Source organism: Poecilia mexicana, unplaced genomic scaffold (assembly GCF_051168715.1).
Source record: "Poecilia mexicana isolate PSO_F unplaced genomic scaffold, ASM5116871v1 scaffold_17, whole genome shotgun sequence".
NCBI classification, from domain to species: Eukaryota; Metazoa; Chordata; class Actinopteri; order Cyprinodontiformes; family Poeciliidae; genus Poecilia; species Poecilia mexicana.
The window spans coordinates 2547123-2568565 of NW_028263386.1; the positions used below are offsets into that span (position 1 = coordinate 2547123).

A 21443-nucleotide genomic window follows, 5' to 3' on the forward strand; every position below is an offset into this window, starting at 1 on the left:
TTTTTTCTTCCCTATTTATCGCCTGACCACACTCCAGTTCAGTTGGGGGTGGTATCGCACCAATTTTGTTCTACATCAACCGCCAAGAAAACATCGAAGAAGAAGAAGCCCGCATACGCTAAGCTAGAAACCTGTTGCATTGACCCATTTCGGCTAATATTTCAGCAACCATGTCTTCAGTTCAGCATCTCAGAGAGTTTATCAAAGAGCGACTAACTGCTGCTGCTCAAGAAATCTCCACAGAGGTTGAAAAAACCATCATTTGCTACGAGGAAGAGCTCGATGCTCAGCGCAGGATGATGGGGATCGACTGGAAACCACAAATTAAGCTACACAGAGTCGGTTCGGAGCTACAGAGACAAAGTTCTGGTAGGTCTGGATAAAGGTGCTGATGTTTTCACAGCAGACGGAGATCCGTCAGCGGCGATAGTTGCTGCAGCTCCAGCTGCTGGTAAACAGGAACTGATTTAGCTGCTAGCTCTGATGCTACGGAGGTTGATCGCTTTGTAACTCAGCATAAACAGAAAAACGAAGCTGAAGTTGGTTTCCGATTCAAGCTTCCAATTCGGAAAATGGCTAATTTAATTTTTCACCACCTTCCCCGTCTTTAATCGACTGAAGTTTAAAAACTACGACACCTAGATACATCAAACCTGGACTGGATTATTCTGCTCTAATAGCAGACTATTTATAACCATGCTTGGGATTTGTGAAACTTTACTAAAGATCAGATTACTATTCACACTTGTTCCATGCAGTTTTTTTCAAATTAAATTCTATTTCAAAACCACTATATTAATCCCAATGGGAAATTGAAACTCATTAATTCTTCAAAGAGTTATTGTAGATGGTGATGGCTGTTGGAAGGAAAGATCTTCTGCAGCGGTCTGTTAAGTGAAGTTTCAGAAATCAGAAAAAGGTTTCACAAATTGAAATTGGAAACCAACTTCAGCTTCGTAACAGAAAACGTGTTTGAGTCTAACCCCATGACTAAATACTAGAGATGTGCCGATCAGGTTTTTCCTGCCAATACCGATACTGATCGCCCATGAGGGCCGATCACCGATACTGATCACATAATTTTTTTATTTACATTATGGTTAATGTAACCGTTACATTATGTGGAAAAAGGAACCATGAATTCACCTTAATTTAGACAAAAACTTGTTTTTAATAACTTTTTCCAAAAAAAAAAAACTAAACAAAACAGGCATTGTGCAAATTGTACTGCTATCGGTAACACTATCTTTAACAGACTGATAACATATGAAGGCTCTGAAGAGGCTAAATAACGCAAAGAGCCAAAATAAAACAAATTACTATTGCCAAAAAAATTAAAGTATAAAACATCAAAGGCAAATACAGGTTCCATTACAATAAACAATCCTGAGTTACTGAATGAAAACTTCCTGATAGCATGGCGGCTAGCTGATTACTGCTAGTTCTGATTGGCTGTTTCTGACTGAGCGGAGTAATTATGCAGATCAGGGAGGAGATCGATTATTTTTTCAGAGATTATCTGTCTCATGTTAGGACAGCGAAAGTTTTAATACGTATGTAAAACTTATTTTTTTAAGTTAGATGCTGCAGCTTTAAGCAGAGGTTCGGTGTGAGAGTCACCACCAGGTGGAGCAGAAGCGAAGCTCCGTCTGTCAAATATTACTACCTGTAGCGTAGCAGCGGTTCAACAGCGAGAGCAGAACCAGCGTCTTACATCGCAGCTCGAAGACTTAAATAATTTTGCGGGTTACTTGTTTAGCTTTCTGACCGTCATGCTAATCCGGGTGAGTGTTTGTAGCTGTGCGCTGCTTTACCTGCTGTCTGGTCCTCCATATGTCTTTATGCCATATTAGCTTCGTTGTGTTGATGCATTTTGACCTGCTTCAATTTTCCGCTGCAACACGCAAACTTCCCCATTCACTCAGTACGTCATAGTTCCTCATCGCTTAGGATTTGTTGCTGCGCGTTTGCGCAGCGTGAAGGAAAGAGGAGACCAGCTGCACAGGCATGCTGGAAATGAGATGCAGGTGATGATCGGTTTGTGTGATCGGCAACAAAAGACCGTGATCGGCGATCACCGATCATACACTTTTTCACGGAAATCGGCCCGATTATGATCGGTGGCCGATCGATCGGCACACCTCTACTAAATACATTACTCTAATTGTTATGGAGACCAGGGGCCTCATGCATAAAAGACTGTGCAGTTTTCACACTAAAACTTGGCTGTTTTAATTTGCGGGAAATAGAGCGCAGCTGCTGGTCTGCCTGTCGCCTCCCACAAATACATATGTAAATTAGTATAAATAACCATGTAACCAGTAACCATGGAAGTAACCAGTAATACTTGTTTGTAGCAGTATTAGTATTTATAATAATAATTATATATTTTATTTAAATGGTGCTTTGAGGGCACATAATGTCACCTCACAAAAATAAAAATACATTTTAAATAAAAATAAAAAAAATCCAAATTAAGATCGTGCAAATGCCTGTCTGAACAGCAGTGCGTTCATCCGGGATTTAAAGAGACAGTCAGAGAGTCATTTGAGTGGGAAATATGGACGTTTATTATAAAAACTGTAGAATTGAGTTAATCTGGTAATCCAACCCTGTTTTCTTTTTTTAGTGGGAATAAAATTACCCCGTGTAATAAAATTACATTCCATGCGCTTTGGCGCCCAAACCAATGAGTTACATCTTTATGAGACAAAAACTGAGGAAAACTACTATTTACATTTGAGTGAGGTTTTCACATCCTGTCATTTTTATTTTATGTGCGCGTTAGCTTATTGTCTGAGGATAAATGCGGTTCAGTTTCATCGTTTACGTTTAAGCAATAAAATATTAAAATCATGAAAAACATCGGGTTTGGTGCTTCTTGGTCTAAATAACACAGAATGTAGTCAGATTTCAGTGTATTTAGGGGAGTCTTGATGCTTTGTAGTTTGATGTCCACAGAAAAGGTTTGCGTGACTGCCGCACATTTTCACACCAGCGAAAAAGTGTGCGTATATTTACGTAAACTTTGATGCAAAGTTAATTTTATACATGCCAACTTGTGCGTAAAATATGGCGCTGCACATTTTTTGTGCGCACGCCGCTTTACGTCACCCAGGTGACTCCAGGATTTTCCTCTTTGCTGCAGTTCTCATACAGAGACCTGGAGATGTGTGGACCTGCACCACCATCCTCCTCAGTGTGTGGTGTTGAGATAAACTCATCCAGCATCATCTCTCACAATTCCAGTTACTAACCTCCTACATGTACAGTCAGAGCAATAATAAATAGGTTTCAATTAGGGCTGTTGTAAACAAACATTTTAGTAATCGAGTAATCTATCAATTATTCTTACGATTAATCTAGTAATCCGATAAAAAAATTTCGTAAAATAAAATATTTGTAAATCTGGCATAACACTGGTGTTTCTATTAGATATCAATATCAATCCAATTTGTCATTTTTGAGCTTCCCCAACAGTTACTATTCTGTAGTTTAGAAAACTAACCTGTAATAATAATGGCTCACGTTCTAAATTAACCTGAAGAAAAGTTAGACAAAGATCTGAAATTATATTCAATTTAATAATAGAGGCAGGCTCACAAATACGTTTATGAAAAATGTATATACTTCAGTTTTTAGTTCATGTATTCATTTTCAGTCAGTTTAACAGATGAATTCTCACCTTGCCCCAAAAGTGAGGCTAGACATAAGGTTATAAGTGAGATTAACAACACATTGTCTAATTGTATTTTGAGTTCTTCACTGTATGAATGCCCTAAAATTAAACATTTAATTGTAAATAAAAAATCTGTATGAAACTGTACTTCTAGATTAAAATCTGAATGTATTTGAAATCTTTTTAACATTTTTGCCATAGTAGAAAATTAATGTGGAGGACATTTCACCAGCTCTTTAGTTAAAAACCACAAACTAATTTTAGATTAACCACATGATCCCTATAGACCTGAATCTCCAGTAAAAACCAGGCTGATGCCTAAGATAGTGATTAATTAAATTATATTAATGACGTCGTCCTTTTTTCCCACAGACCTACAACAGCCAAGTGTCTCCAATGAGGAAAAAGCTTCTGCCATCCATCAAGTCTGTAGCCTGGCAAGTAGGTCCAGTGAGGACCAGAAAGAAGCAGAACATCAGTGGACTGAAGAGGAACAGATGGAACCAGGACCAAAATGGATTAAAAAAGAAGAGGAGGAACCAGAACCTACCCTGTTCAAACATGAGGAAATTGAATATCCACTAACATATGTAAAAAAAGAGGAGCTAGATTCTTCAGTGCTTCAACATGAACAGCAGCCACCAGAACATTTACCAACTGGACAGGACCAGAAGGACCTCTGCAGCAGTCAGGAGGGAGAGCAGCTTGTCCAGAAGCAGTTTGTTGCTTTGACTGAGACTTCTACTCTTCAGGAAGATGATATGAGTGAAGAAGAGACAAGAACAGAGCAGCTTTCCCTTCATATCTCTCCAGTGGTTGAGAGCAAAGATCAGGAAGGAAGCAGCTGCTCTGTGTCAGAGAGTCAGTCTGATACCGGCACAAAGAAAAGACCTTTCAAATGTGACATTTGTGGGAGATGTTACACCCAACATTATAAGTTGAAAAACCATTACAGAACCCACACTGTTGAGAGACTTTTTTCATGTGAAATATGCGGGAAAGGTTTCTCTCGATTGAGAGATTTAAATCGTCACAAGAGAATTCATACAGGTGAGAAACCGTTTTCATGCCAGTCATGCGGAAAAAGTTTTTCTCAAATAAGTAATTTAAATCGTCACAAGAAAATTCATACGGGTGAGAAGCCTTTTTCATGCCAGTCATGTGGTAAGAATTTCTCTCGATTTAGTCACTTAGATCGTCACAACAAAATTCATACGGGTGAGAAGCCTTTTTCATGCCAGTCATGCGGAAAGAATTTCTCTCAAATTTGTCATTTAAATCGTCACAAGATAAGTCATACGTTTAAGGGTTTTCACGATAAACATGTGCCTCATATTATTCCCTCCCCTCTCATTTTCTTGGTAACTGCTAAACACACAGGGAGCTAAAAGCGTCTTTTTCCTTCCACTCTGGTTGAACCCAACACACGATAATCGATGGCGACAACGGCAACAAAAGATGAAAAGTTTTCAATTTTCTTGCGTAACGTCTATATCCCCCGTATGTATGACCTAGAAATCTCACATGCACAAATTATGTTGTTCACTCGGCTGAATGAGATCTAGTCACCGTCACCTCAACACACAATGTTCATAAACGAGAGAAGCGCTGTCTCTCGTCACCGTGTGAACATTACTTCAGTTACCTGTCTGGCTCCTGGTCTCCTACCACAGAGAGTAGTATAAAGCCTGGTGAGGAGGAGCGAGCAGTCTGGGAGCGCGTTGGATTCAAAGTACAGTCTATCCATGTCTCTTGGAGACAAACTGGCTTATAAAGAGACACCCTTTTATTTGTCATTTTCTTTTTCCTTTTTTCTTTTATGAAAACCTGAACGTTATTTTTTTGACTGCATAGTTCAGCTCTCAGTCGTTGTAGTCTTAGTCTGCTGCTGAACACTGTAACCTTCAAATTCACTAAGCAGGAACAAACCATTTAATGCAGATCCACAGGGTGTTCAGTAAATATGGATCTTTGCTTTTTTATCTGGGAATGATAACTTTTAATTTTTACTGCTAAAAACAAGTAAAACAAAAAACTATATTATTGACAGAGGCCCCATTTTATCTATTTATATAAAAATTAACCCCTGTTGGTCAAGGGCCTTTGGGATTATCAAATCTTGTCCTTCCTGTATGCAAGCTAATATTTTGGCACTGAAATTTAGCATGTGTGCAGATAAAGTGAAAGTGTTACTTTTTGGAACTTATTGCACCACGTTTTGTTTGGCTCACCTGTGGTGTAACTACAGTAAAACTGTAATGAAGAAACTGCAAGTAGCCAATCAGGACCCTTTAAGAATCCTCATATTTCCACGTTGAACATCTGCAAGTCAAATGTTTGTCATGAGTAGCATACCAGCTTTTCATGTTGAGGAATTTCATGTAAAGATGTATGTACAGATTGGATGTATAAAACTACTTCAATAAAAGCTCTGACAACTGCAATATATGGTGATATTAGATATTTCTAACTTTAATTATTGGGAGTCATTGCTTACCTGCCTTGTGATGTTTTCTTTTACTTGATTTTTGTAATTTTTTTTTCTAAATTGCATGGAATACTTTTTGTCTCGTAATAAAGATTTATGAATTAATACGAAGTTGTTTCTTTAAACCAGGGGTCCCCAAACTACGGCCCGCCCGCGGGCCGGATCCGGTCCGCCCCCACATTTGGTCCGTCCCCCTGAACAATACCAGAGAGCATTCAGATGTTTTTTCATTTATTGTATTTTCCGGTTTATATGTGGATTTTTCTTCAACCACCAGGGGGCTCTTTAGCAGGAAGTGTGTCCTGTAAACAATGGGGCGCATTGCTGCCATCTGTTGGACTTTTAGGGAACTGCTTGACTATTATGTTATTTAATCAGTACGGTTGTTTGCGAGCGGTAGAGCAGATGAACACACGTGTCTGTTATGAACGCCGCATTCCAGGTTGAATTCTTCGAAGCAATGCAGGAGCAAAGTAGCAGCTCATACTTCAAAACGAGCCTTTATGTTAACATATAAGAAATTAATATGTTAAAGTTACATTCCCTCAAAGGAATATTTACTAAGTCAGTCCCAAGGACCGTTTCACTCATGGGTTTTGCCCATGTGCTTTCTGGGTAAAAATCAATCGAGAAACGAACCCCCCGCCGCCGCCCCCCCTCCGTCAACAATCTCCGGCCCCCCACCAGAGAAGGGACAAGTTATGTGGCCCTCACATGAAAAAGTTTGGGGACCACTGCTTTAAACTGTTTTTCGGCTTTCCACTATCCAGTTCAGTAGGGGGCGGTATTGCACCAATTTCCTTGTCTGCCAACCGCCCCAAAACAAAATAAATCGAAGAAGAAGAAGTTTGAATGCGATAGGAAACTGATACGTTGTCCCATCTGAGCTAATATGTCAGCAACCATGTCTTCAGTTCAGCATCTCAGAGAGTTTATCAGAGAGCGACTAACTGCTGCTGCTCAAGAAATCTTCACAGAGGTTGAAAAAACCATCATTTGCTACGAGGAAGAGCTCGATGCTCAGCGCAGGATGGTGGGGATCGACTGGAAACCAGAAATTAAGCTACACAGAGTCGGTTCGGAGCTGCAGAGACAAAGTTCTGGTAGGTCTGGATAAAGGTGCTGATGTTTTCACAGCAGACGGAGATCCGTCAGCGGCGATAGTTGCTGCAGCTCCAGCTGCTGCTAAACGGGGCTGAACAGGAACTGATTTAGCTGCTAGCTCGGATGCTACAGAGGCTAGCACAAACGTGGTAGCACAAAGAGAAAACCTGTTTGAGTCAAGCCGCCTGACTACATATATTACTCTAAGTGGTATTAGTGCTGGAAATCTGGAATACAATTCATGATTGATTTACAAAATCAGAGCAGTGGAGAGTATTATGAAGAAGAGGGGGAGACGCAGAACAAATGGAGTAAACAAATAACGACAATATTTCTTTTTTATAAGTGAGCCATAGAGCCGCTTACTGGTATGGCGCCGCATTTTGCAAAGCCCTGATATAGCAGATAAAAACTAATTCTATCAATTTGTTGAAGCTAAAAGTGAAAAATCTGCATTTTAATTAATTGTTAAAGTAAAATAAATTGTAAGGGATCAATTAATTATAGTAAAAAAAAGAATAATTTACTGTTATCCCTTCAGTTCAGGGACCCAGGCCAGTTCTACAGGGGAATGGCAAACTGTGTCAAAGTAGAAACATGCACACATCTCCAAATCTATATTTCTCAAATGTGTTTAATGAAATATCTCTGTTGCTGCACATTTGCTGTCTGGAACACATACAAGTTCAATGGATCAGATGACTCCAACAGTGATTAGAGGAAATCATTTCTTTGTGTTATTTCTCCCAAACATCCAGTTTCATAGTGTCTGATGGTTGCTATGGAGACCTGATGACTTCAGGATGTTCCTCTTCGCTGCAGCTCTCTTACAGAGATCTGGAGATGTGTTGACCTGCTCCACCATCCTCCTCAGTGTTTGGTGTTGAGATAAACTCATTCAGCATCATGTCTCACACATTCAGTTACTAAGCTAAATGAAAATCTAAGCAATAATGAATAGGTTTCGATTTTAGGTCAGTCTTTATGATCTTTTCTTTCACCCACTTCCTTTTGAACATCAACACATCTGCCTTAGTGAATGAAGTGATTACTTCTCTTTCTTTTTTGAATAGTGGCTTAGAGAATGGGTATCTGTCTCATCATATTTATAACCCAGATACCCAGAATGTCATGTTTTACTAAATTAAATTCCTACACAGTCTGATCAACTTTAAAAAGTGAGACTAGACATATGGTTATAAGTGTATGAACGCATTAAAATTAAACATTTAATTGTAAATACAAAATCTGTATGAAACTGTACTTCTTGATTAAAATCATAATGTATTTGAAATATTTGTAACATTTTTGCCATAGTAGCAAATTAATGCTGCTTTTTAGTTAAAATCTACAAACTGATTTTAGATTAACCATATGATGCCTACAAACCTGGTTTTTCCAGGAAAAACCAGGCTGATCCATGAGATAGTCATCAATTAAGTTATATTAATGATGTCATCCTTTGTTCCCAAAGACCTCCAACAGCCAAGTGTCTCCAATGAAGAGGAAGCTTCTGCCATCCTACAAGTCTGTAGCCTGGCAGGTAGGTCCAGTCAGGACCAGAAAGAAGCAGAACATCAGTGGACTGAAGAGGAACAGATGGAACCAGGAACAAAATGGATTAAAAAAGAGGAGGAACCAGAACATGCACTGTTTAAACATGAGGAAATAGAATATCAACTAGTGTATGTAAAAAAAGAGGAGCTAGATTCTTCAGTGCTTCAACATGAACAACAGCCACCAGAACATTTACCAACTGGACAGGACCAGAAGGACCTCTGCAGCAGTCAGGAGGGAGAGCAGCTTGTCCAGAAGCAGTTTGTTGCTTTGATTGAGACTTCTACTCTTCAGGGAGATGATATGAGTGAAGAAGAGACAAGAACAGAGCAGCTTTCCCTTCATGTCTCTGCAGTGAATGAGAGCAAAGATCAGGAAGGAAGCAGCTGCTCTGTGTCAGAGAGTCAGTCTGATACTGGCACAAAGAAAAGATCTTTCAAATGTGACATTTGTGGGAGATGTTACACACAACAGTGTAACTTGAAAATCCATCACAGAACTCACACTGGTGAGAGACCTTTTTCATGTGAAACATGCGGAAAAAGTTTCTCTTTAATGAATGTTTTAAATCGGCACAAGAAAATTCATACAGGTGAGAAACCTTTTTCATGCCTGTCATGTGGAAAGAGTTTCTCTCGACTTGGTCATTTAAATGACCACAAGATAATTCATACAGGGGAGAGACCTTTTTCATGCACGTCATGTGGAAAAAGTTTCTATCGAATTAGTAATTTAAATGAACACAAGAAAATTCATACAGGGGAGAGACCTTTTTCATGCACGTCATGTGGAAAAAGTTTCTATCGAATTAGTCAGTTAAATTACCACCAGAAAATTCATACAGGTGAGAAGAATTTCCACAAGAAACAATAAATCAATCAGCAGTAAATAAAAATGAGCTTATTAATAAAATGATGGATATAAAATTGCTTCTTTGTTTTCATCATCTCTCTTTCTACAAAGAGACTGGGTGACAAAAAGTTTCACTCCTGTGCCTCGTGTTCCCTCCCCTCTCGTTTTCTTGGTAACGGCTAAACACACTTGGAGCTAAGTGTCAATTTTTTTCAACTCCGGCTGAACCCATCACATGGCATACGATATCAACGACGGCAACAAAAGATGAAAAGTTTTCAACTTTCTTGCATAACGTCTATAACCTGCATGTAAGAGCTAGAAATGTCACATGACTTAATTATGTTCTCTCTGCTGGATAAGAGCTAGCAACTGTCGCCTCACCACACAAGCTTCATACGCTGTCAGAATAGCATAGGTGCAGTGACTACGCATGCTTGCGCATTAAGAAATCCATCAGAGGAGTTGTCAGTTCAGCATACAAGACAAATTATGACGAAAATATCTCATTAAGTTTTCAACATAACTAGATAGATTTACATGCATTATCATGGTTTCAAAGTGTATTTAAAGCAGGGTCTAGCTCACAGGTGTCAAACTCCAGTCCTCAAGGGCTGCTGTCCTGCAACTTTTAGATGTGCCTCTGCTGCACCACACCTAAATAGAATAATAAGGTCATTCTACACAAGGAGGAAGTAATGAAGCCATTTCATTCCAGTGTTTTGTACCTGTGGCACATCTAAAAACTTCAGGACACGGCTTTGACAACTGCAACATATGGTGATATTAGATATTTCTAACTTTAACTATTGGAGTCATTGTTTATCGGCCTTGTGATGTTTTTTTACTTGATTTGTGTATTTGTTTTTTTCTAAATTGTATCGTCTACGTTTTGTCTTGTAATAAAGATTTATGAATTAATACGAAGTTGTTTCTTCAACTTGTTTTTGTATGGAGTGAAAATAGTCTCAAAATATCTGTGTGCGTGTAATACTGGATTTGTAAACCTTAAAAATAAAATAAACCTTCTCCTATGCCTATAAATGTTGAAAAAGTACGCACAAATCACCTGGTACACACACACACAAAACCACATTTACACACAGATCCGGTGTTATGCCGAGAAACGCATGCCTGCCAAAAATTGCATGCCCAGTCTCGGTAGCTCACATCGCTCTAAACTCTCGCATATTGATGAGAAAACAGACTGAAATATAACCGAAGAGGAAACTTTTGAAGATATTCGTAACATTATCATGTTTCTTAACCATGTAAGCCCTAAAATGGTGGGTTTTATTTGGCAAATTAATTTAAATAAATACGGTTTTTACACCTTTATTGAAACATATGACTCGAACATTTTTTCAGTCAGTGTCTAATAAAAATGTTCTCCGCATATGGTTTGAAATTCCCCACTTTTTCTTTTATAGGTTAAAGCATTAGAAAACAAAGGCCCAATATGTAGAACTTTTTATATCATCCTTAACTGTCTAGTCTATTAATGTTTGGAGGGATGCATTTTAATTTCTATGCCTGGAAATATTTGCATACCCTGTCTATCTATTGTCCTGTTGATATGAAACTTATAGCAGTAGCTCAGACAACAAGTGTCATTCCATAGAAAAGGTGAAATCCCTCTTAACTCTTCATTTCTTCAAGTTAGCAGGGGGATTCATTTTTTGGCTAAACAAATTATTAGACAACATATGCAGGCCCTCTCTATATTCCCCAAATAGTATCCTATTGATGTGAAACTCATACCAGTAGATCATAGAACTACTCTGATGATGTAGAAAAGGTGAAATCTCTCTTAACTCTTTATTTCTCCATGTTAGCAGGGTGATGCATTTTTCGGCAAAACCTAATATTAGCCTGCTGATATCTGCACACCCTCCCTATTTTCCCCAAATATTATCCTATTGATGTAAAACTCATACTATAGTTCAAAGGATAAGTGTAATTATGAATAAAAGGTTATTTCACTCTTAACTCTTTATTTTTTCAAGCTAGAAGGGAATGCATTTTTTGGCAATATGGATTTTGAGCCAGCCGATATATGCATGCCCTATCTATTTTTCCCAAATATCGTCCTTTTGGTATGAAACAATACCAGTAGCTCAGAGAACATTAATGATTATGTAGAAAAGTGAAATCCTTCCTATTCTATTTGGCTGAGTTAGAGGGGGATGCATATTTTGACACAGCAAATTATGAGCTGCCGATATTTGCATAAAATGCACAACATGTCTGTAAATAATTTTAGGATATTATAAGGAAGTGCTGAGATAAACCGTTTTCCACCGAACTAACGTATTTGCCACTTCGGCACAAGCACAGTGAGAAACGTTAGAGGCTAAAAACACTAGACTCAGAGCAACACTCAGATGACCCAGCTCTCTACCAGCATGTAAACGCACCATCTACACACAAATCTGGGAACTTCCCGAAGCGTCAAATGAGTCTCAAAAATACTTGTGCACTCGTAACTGGATCTGTGTGTAAATGCAGCTTTGTGTGTGTGTGTGTGTGTGTGTGTGTGTGTGTGTGTGTGTGTACCAGGTGACTTGTGCATATTCTTTCAACATTTATAGGCATAGGAGAATGTTTATTTTATTTTTAAAGTTTACAAATCCAATATTACACAAGCACAGATACTTTTAAACAGGTACAAATAATTTTACATACGCACATATACTTTTACACACACACAAATCTTCTTAGACACTAACAAATCTTTTTACACACGCACAGATATTTTGAGACTATTTTCACTCCATAACATAATGGACATAATGTTGCTACACACTCATGTACAGTAGGTGGCGGTATGCTTAAAGTTGCTTTCGATACGCCATAATAGAAAACAAGAAGAAGCCCGCATACGCTAAGCTAGGAAACTGCTGCATTGTCCCATAGGAAGGAGTTTCACTCTCAGAATGTATTTGAACTTCAATATTTTATTTACTTCACGGCAGCTCACAGTTTTTAGCAAATTCTGTAGCTTTCGGTGTACTTCTAAATCTGCTCCTTAAGTCGCATCTTTTAGGGCCTGCTCCTGCCTCTAGTGGCGTGGGGGTGGTAACACAACCAATATAATTACATTACTAAATCAAAATACCACAAAGTCTTTATTATTTACTATTAATTCTGGCATTATAAAACAACATATTTTTTCATTTTCTTAAGGATGTAGAGCTGATTAAATGACAAACTATACCTTTATACATTATAAATAATTTCTATATATCTCCATCAATTATAGGAAGAACAAAAGAAATAAGGAGACATGAAAAACAACATGATCAACTATAATAAAAATACCATTTGCAATGTATATGTAAGAAATTTAATTGAGCAAAAGTCAATAACAAACAAATCAATTACAGAAGAATAACAATCCAGGTTGTTACAACCAGGGTTGTTAAACAGATATAAGCAAAATATATTTTTTTTGGTTTTACAGTGCCATGTATATTATTGGGACTTTTTATTGTAGAGTCTTATATATATCTTATATATATATATATATATATATATATATATATATATATATATATATATATATATATATATATATATATATATATATATATATATATATATATATATATATATATATTCTTATATATATATATATAAGAATAATTACAGAATTATTCTTCTGTAATTGATTTGTTTGTTATTGACTTTTGCTCAATTATATATATATATATATATATATATATATATATATATATATATATATATATATATATATATATATATATATATATATATATATATATATATATATATATATATATAAGAACAGAGGACAGCCGTTGTGGTGGATGTAGCAATACCAAGTGACCACAACATCAGGAAGAAGGAGCATGAGAAACTGGAGAAATACCAGGGCCTCAGAGAGGAACTGGAGAAGGCCTGGAAGGTGAAGACCACAGTGGTGCCTGTGGTCATTGGGGCCCTCGGGGCAGTCACCCCCAAACTGGAGCAGTGGCTCAAACAGATCCCAGGAACAACATCAGACATCTCAGTCCAGAAATGTGCAGTTCTAGGCACAGCCAAGATACTGCGCAGAACCCTCAAGCTCCCAGGCCTCTGGTAGAGGACCCGAGCTCAGAGGATGAAAGAGACCACCCACGGAGGGTGAGAGGGGAATTTTATATATATATATATATATAAAGAACAGAGGACAGCCGTTGTGGTGGATGTAGCAATACCAAGTGACCACAACATCAGGAAGAAGGAGCATGAGAAACTGGAGAAATACCAGGGCCTCAGAGAGGAACTGGAGAAGGCCTGGAAGGTGAAGACCACAGTGGTGCCTGTGGTCATCGGGGCCCTCGGGGCAGTCACCCCCAAACTGGAGCAGTGGCTCAAACAGATCCCAGGAACAACATCAGACATCTCAGTCCAGAAATGTGCAGTTCTAGGCACAGCCAAGATACTGGAGGAGAACCTCAAGCTCCCAGGCCTCTGGTAGAGGACCCGAGCTCAGAGGATGAAAGAGACCACCCACAGAGGGTGAGAGGGGAATTTTTTTTTAAAAAATAAGATGAAACTATTTAATCATTCAACGAGGAAATTTTCCTTTGACTCTAAAACGATAAATCATATTCATGAATCACATTATTACATGGCCCATCTGTGGCAACAATACAAAAAAAGTAGCCTGCAGAAACTTTATGTGTCCTACAATGATGGCATCAAGCTACTACTCAAAGTGCCTAGATGGAGTAGTGCTAGCCCTATATTTGTACATAATGCTGTTTCCACATGTGCAGCTGTGCTCAGGAATCTTATGTATAAATGCATGTGTAGATTATCTGTGTCATGCAATAATATAATTGCAATTTTAGTAAATCTTGCTTTTATTGCTGTGAGATTCTCTTCAAGATTATGGAATCATTGGCGTCATAATTTATTTGTGACTCGGTGAATAATATCATGTCATGTTTATTTTTATTTTTCTCTTATTTTGCCTGTTTTTACCTTTTTTCTATGGACCTTTTTAGTGTCTGGTATAATGATATGATTGATTGATATGACTGATTATCAACAATTTTTGAATAGAGCAAAATACTTAGCACACTCTAGATAAATATGATTTTGTTTGGTTAAGAATAATTATTGCACAGTCAATAAATGACATCTAATAGATGTTGTTATTGCGAGAGGAACACAGTAACACCTTAATGAGCTCAGAGGTCCAAACTGATGAAAAATGAGGATGGATGCTCCCTGCTAAAGTATTCCTGCTATCTTCCATGTTCTTTCAGAAAACAGTTGAGACAGAGTTGTTTTTGGTTTCAGAATGACTCGAGGTATTTAAAATTTGCCAGTTTCAACATGTTTGCCATCAAGTGAAACTGAAATCACTTTCAGTTCTTGTGTATCTCATTTAATTAGCTCTACTTCCTTAAGAAAATGAAAAGGTATGTTCTTTTGTGAGGGAATTTATCTTTTACGGTGCCAATAATGCCAGAATTAATTGTAAATAATAAAGACTTTGTGGTATTCTGATTTAGTAATGTAATTATATTGGTTGTGTTACCACCCCCACGCCACTAGAGGCAGTAGCAGGCCCGAAAAGATGCGACTAAGAAACAGATTTAGAAATACACCGACAGCTACAGAATTTGCTAAAAACTGTGAGCTGCCGTGAAGTAAATAAAAGAGAGAAGTTCAAATACATTCTGAGAGTGAAACTCCTTCCTAAAGGTGAAAATATATCACAGATTTCAAAAGAAAATAAAAACGGAAGTATAGGAAATAGCGCCCCCTTCACTTCCGGATTGGAATGGCCCCATTTCCAAATAAGGTAAGAGACTGACAGTGGTCCGTCCCCGCCCCTTTCTGTTTGCTGCAGCGTGGTGTACGCGGTTATTATTCCAGCAACCATGTCTTCAGTTCAGCATCTCAGAGAGTTTATCAGAGAGCGACTAACTGCTGCTGCTCAAGAAATCTTCACAGAGGTTGAAAAAATCATCATTTGCTACGAGGAAGAGCTCGATGCTCAGCGCAGGATGATGGGAATCAACTGGAAACCAGAAATAAAGCTACACAGAGTCGGTTCGGAGCTGCAGAGACAAAGTTCTGGTAGGTCTGGATAAAGGTGCTGATGTTTTCACTGCAGACGGAGATCCGTCAGCGGCGATAGTTGCTGCAGCTCCAGCTGCTGGTAAACAGGAACTGATGTAGCTGCTAGCTCTGATGCTACAGAGGCTGATAGTTTTGTAGCTCAGGACAAAAAGTTGCAACACAAACAGAAAGTTTGTTTACGAATCTCTGAAAACCAGATGGAATTCATTTAAGCCGCAGGACTAAATATATAATTCTAAGAATTATCAGTGCTGGAAATTCTTTATAATCTCATACTCAATTATCCTACTAAATAATTGCATGCTGCTCACACACCTCCAGGTCTGAATACGACAGTGAAAGTTATGAGGAAGGAGAGTGGGAGAAGAAGGATGAACTGTTGTTTTTTTCATAGGGGCACAGAACATACCTATGAAACAAAAACGTGCAATATTTCACTGTTCCTTATAATAATTGAGCTACATAGCCATTTGCAGGTCTGGAGCTGCAGAAGTTGCACAGCCCTGATCTAGCAGAGCAAAGCTGTAATCCTGTTGCAATCCAACTGATGCTAAAAGTGCAAAACCTTCAAGACTGTTAAATTGAATATTAATGCATTTTAATGTGTATTTTTTGCCAACTTGGAAATATGGCAATGTTCACAGAGCAAGTTTTGTCTGATTGGGGAAAAAATATATAAGTTTTTAACAGTAAAGTATTGAATTAATTGTTTTTCACTCTGCTGAACTGTATGATTAAATCACATTTTGCTCTGTATTCAACAAGGTGGCATTACACATAGCTGCGTAAACCTTTCAGAATTTGGTGCGAACAGGTGATTATGAGCTGAAAGAGGGCTGTACGTTCAGCTTTGGAAGCAAATACTAACAAGCAAATGATTTCGTACTGGAAGCCATCTGGAAAACTGGACTATGTGCCACGTCAGCTGAGGGTAAATGCAAAGAGAAGTGGCAGTCATCTGTGAACAAGTCTCTTCCAATGGCTTTAGAAACGTCTCCAGTAAGATGCCAGGCGTTTCTCACTGTTTCAGAAAGTTACTGAACTGGAGCATAAAAATATTAATGCTACGTAGGACACAGGACGCGGAGAACTGCATGGACACCGTGGTGATTGGCCGGACTCAGACAGTGACAGCTGCACAGCCAACTGAAACTATACCTGTAGAGGTTGAGAGACAATCCATGAGTCCACCCCTGCTCCTGTGGTTCACAGTGTGGTCAGTGATCCTCCAGTCACTGGTTCACTGTCGGCCATTGACAACTTGGGGGGGACTCCAGTCAAACACACTGACTTCAGCATGGGGCAAGACTTGAGCAGAAGACCCAAAGCAGGAGTAAAAGCTCTGCTGCTCGAGTGCTAAACACGACCAGAAGAGAGGCTCACATCACATCTGTTTTAAAATCATTGCATTGGCTCCTAGTATGTCTCAGGATTGATTTTAAGAATATTTTTCTGTTTTTTTAAAACGTCTTAATGGTCTTGGACCATCTTATCTTGCTGAACTGCTATTACCTTATGAACCCCTGCAGACCCTCTGACTCCGGACTATTAACAGTTCTCAGAGTCAGAACACACAGTTAGGGTGAGGCTTCTTTCCTGTATTGTGGAACGGTCTGCCAGAGAACCTGAGGGCTCCAGAAAACGTTGCTGTCTTTAAGAGCAGGCTCAAGACACATCTTTTTAATTGTATTTCCTGAACTGAATCATTTCTGCTTAGTCTGTGCATTTTCAATGCAGTTGTGTTTTTTTTTCCATGTGAGGTTGGGGTGGGTAATTGTTTGCTTTTTTTATTGATCTGTATAGCACTTTGAGCTGCTTTTAGTATGAAAGGTGCTTTATAAATAAAATTGATTGATTGGAATTATAACAAAACACATTTGAACAGTCAAATATCTCCAGCAATGACTTTGGAAAGCAAAAATACCTATAATGTACATTTAAAGTCTATTTTTGGTTGTAGTTGTACTTTTTAGGCGCACAAATACCTAAATGGTGACCAGTCCCGCCATTTTGGATGGCAAAGTTAGAACACATAGGGACAAATTGTCCCAATTCTCAAATTATGCACGCTTGTAATCTACACACTCGAACCCTTATGTGCTCTTTGACTGAGTTCACACTGCATAGCGGGGTGTAAGGTGAAGCCTGAGTATTGGGACCGGGTCAGGGAGACCTGGAGATGTTTTGACCTGCAGCACCATCTCCCTCAATGTGTGGTGTTGAGATAAACTCATCCAGCCTCATCTCTCACATTTCTAGTTACTAATTTGAATGCACAGTCGGAGCAGTAATTAATAGGTTTACATTTCAGGCAAGTCTTTCCAGTATTTTCTTGGATCCACTTCCTTTTGGACATCAACATGTCTGCCTTATTAAAGAATAGGTTCTTCTCTTTCTTCTTTTGAACAGTATTTTAGTGAAACAAGTCTCTGTCTCATCACATTTATAATCCAGGCAACCAGAATGCTATGTTTTACTGATTGAAGTTTCTACACAGTCTGATCAACTTTAAAAAGTGAGGTTACAAGTAAAATTAAAAACATATTGTCTTATGGTAAGACGATTTCTTTACTGTATAAATGTCCTAAAGTTAAACATCTAATTGTAAAAAGAAAATCTGCATGAAACTGTACTTCTGCATTAAAATCTTTAGAACATGTTTGTCGCAACTGTAATTATTATGGAGGACACTTTACCTGCTTTTCAGTTAAACTCTACAAACTAATTTTAGATGAACTTCATGATGCCTACAGACCAGAATCTCCAGGAAAAACAAGGCTGATCCATGAGATAGTCATCAATTAAATTATATTAATGATGTCATCCTTTTTTCCCACAGACCTCCAACAGCCAAGTGTCTCCAATGAGGAAGAAGCTTCTGCCATTCAACAAGTCTGGAGCCTGGCAAGTAGGTCCAGTGAGGACCAGAAAGAAGCAGAACACCAGTGGACTGAAGAGGAACAGATGGAACCAGAACCAAAATGGATTAAAAAAGAAGAGGAGGAACCAGAACCTACCCTGTTCAAATATGAGGAAATAGAATATCCACTAACATATGTAAGAAAAGAGGAGCTAGATTCTTCAGTGCTTCAACATGAACAACAGCCACCAGAACATTTACCAACTGGACAGGACCAGAAGGACCTCTGCAGCAGTCAGGAGGGAGAGCAGCTTGTCCAGAAGCAGTTTGTTGCTTTGACTGAGACTTCTACTCTTCAGGGAGATGATATGAGTGAAGAAGAGACAAGAACAGAGCAGCTTTCCCTTCATGTCTCTGCAGTGGTTGAGAGCAAAAATCAGGAAGGAAGCAGCTGCTCTGTGTCAGAGAGTCAGTCTGATCCTGGAACAAAGAAAAGACCTTTCAAATGTGACATTTGTGGGAGATGTTACACACAAAAGTGTAACTTGAAAAACCATTACAGAACCCACACTGGTGAGAAACCTTTTTCATGTGAAACATGCGGAAAAAGTTTCTCTAAAGCTAGTAATTTATATCGTCACAAGACAGTTCATACGGGTGAGAGGCCTTTTTCATGTCAGTCATGTGGAAAGAGTTTCTGTCAAATGAGTATTTTAAATCGTCACAAGACAATTCATACAGGTGAGAGGCCTTTTTCATGCCAGTTATGCGGAAAGACTTTCTCTCGTCTTGGTCATTTAAAGGACCACAAAATAATTCATACAGGTGAGAGGCCTTTTTCATGCAAGTCATGCGGAAAGAGTTTCTCTCATATGAGAATTTTAAATCGTCACAAGACGATTCATACAAGAGAGAAGCCTTTTCCTTGTCAAACATGTGGGAGAAGATTCAATCGTAGGGATAAGTTGAGCAGGCACATGAAAACTCATACAGGTTGTGGGCAGCTTTGAAGCCAAACTTGTGAAAAAATGTGTTTTGAAATGTATTTCTTATTCTCTTTAGAACCCACATGGGTGAGATGTGTTTTCCACATAAAATATGGTGGGGAAAGTTTTTTTTATTATAGTGAACTGAATTTTCACACAACACAAATATACAAAAGTAACAATTGGACATTTAACTCGCACAGATTCACTGTAGTAAATCTGTGCGAGGACAGCAAACTAATATTCTATGGAGAATAAAACATCAGCTTGGGAAAATGGAATGTCATTGCATTTTACTGATATTCTTTAAAAAAAACAAATATCCTGCGTCTTATGGATTTAGGATAAGATCTAAAAATAGTGCCTTCTGCTTTTAACATGTGAGGTTTTGGTCAAGATAAAGTCACAGTTAGACCTTCAAATAAGTGGGATAAAGTTTTGTCTTATATGAGCCGCCATCTTACATGGGTTATTGAACTGATTGCAGCTTTCTCACAGATCATAGATTATCATTTATCAATTTCGATTTTACCCAGTGTCACTTTTTTGATTGAAATGTGGCTGAATATAGGAAGAAAGTCTCTGAGTTGGTAGTTACCATTAGTTATCATCATTGATAACTACAGCTTGCAGACATTTCCTGGTGGGCCGGTCTATCAGTCAAACCTCTGCTGCAGAGCAGAAGAGGACTGTGGCTGATTTTTAGACCTTTGCTGAGGTAGAAAAGATCAGAGGATGAGATCAGCTTCACGTAAATATCGACCGATCATGATCTCCCAAAATTGAGGGAATTGGCTCGATTTTGTGTTGGTAGTAAAAAATATTGTAGAGGTAATAAAAAAGGTAGTAAAAAATATTGTAGAGGTAATAAAAAAGGTAGTAAAAAGTAGTAAATTCAACTCTGGGATTCCTGTATAAACCATGATATTAAACCATTTCTTGGATTGTTTTCACTTTGCAAAGCACATTAGACCGTCACCTATTTTAGGATGCCCATAAATGTTTTTTTTTTTTAAATGATTATTATTATTGTAATGTGTGTACATATATCATTTAAAATGTATGTGCTGCTTGGATGTATCAAACAACGTAAGAGCTCTGAGAGCTCTGCAAAATACAGTGATATTAGAGATACTTTTAGCTTTTTTATATATTGGAACAACCTTGTATGTGATTTGTGGCGGTTGTGTAATTTTTACCTACTTGATGATTAGTGTATTTTATTTAGTTATTTTTTATAAATGATATGGATTACTTTTTGTCTGGAAATAGACATGAATTAATATGGAGTTCTTTTTTCCCCGTTTAGCGCCTGTCCACACACTCCAGTTCAATCAGGGGCGTTATTGAACCAATTTGTGGTCATTTGTGTTTTTGTATTAAAAAAATGTTACATTGACAGGAAATATTAAAATATTACTGGGTAATTATGTTCCTGGAAGACATTGCCAACTACTTAAACCCACAACTACAGAGTCTTGAAGTGAAAAAGACACCTATTAATTCTCTTAATAGAGATTGGAGAGACTCCAATGGAAATGAGATTAATGAAATTATCTGTTAGCACATTGGAAGAAAATGTAACTTAATTTTACAGAAGTGTTGGGAATATTCAAAATTCCAGAGTGATGGATTCAGATTGACTTAAATGGGCTAAAATGTATGGATTAGAGAACATGGAAATTGTGCAGTTTAATGTGATTAGTATTGTTACTCCATGGCTATTTCCTGTAGGTAAATGTAGACATGAAACTTCATAAAATGAAAAATGATTGGAATTTAAATGAAGTAGGGGTAAAGACAGACATGTATTTA

The 21443-nt window shown here is 38.1% G+C and overlaps 1 protein-coding gene across 3 annotated transcripts; it reads left to right on the plus strand.

The window, feature by feature from the left end:
- The first annotated feature begins 86 nt into the window (after positions 1-86).
- On the plus strand, positions 87-21069 carry LOC106905443 (uncharacterized). Of its 3 annotated transcripts, XM_088014409.1 has the most exons (4): positions 87-369; positions 4052-4979; positions 5379-5387; positions 9260-9757. In XM_088014409.1, the coding sequence occupies exons 1-4, from the start codon at positions 171-173 to the stop codon at positions 9699-9701; spliced, it is 1578 nt and encodes a 525-aa protein (XP_087870535.1). In that variant the 5' UTR covers positions 87-170; the 3' UTR covers positions 9702-9757. The 3 variants fall into 3 exon arrangements, with proteins under 3 accessions (XP_087870535.1, XP_087870534.1, XP_087870533.1); XM_088014408.1 differs by lacking the exons at positions 87-369; positions 4052-4979; positions 5379-5387 and adding an exon at positions 6972-7270 and having other exon boundaries at positions 8746-9757; XM_088014407.1 differs by lacking the exons at positions 87-369; positions 4052-4979; positions 5379-5387; positions 9260-9757 and adding exons at positions 15514-15779; positions 18622-21069.
- The last annotated feature ends 374 nt before the right edge of the window (positions 21070-21443 follow it).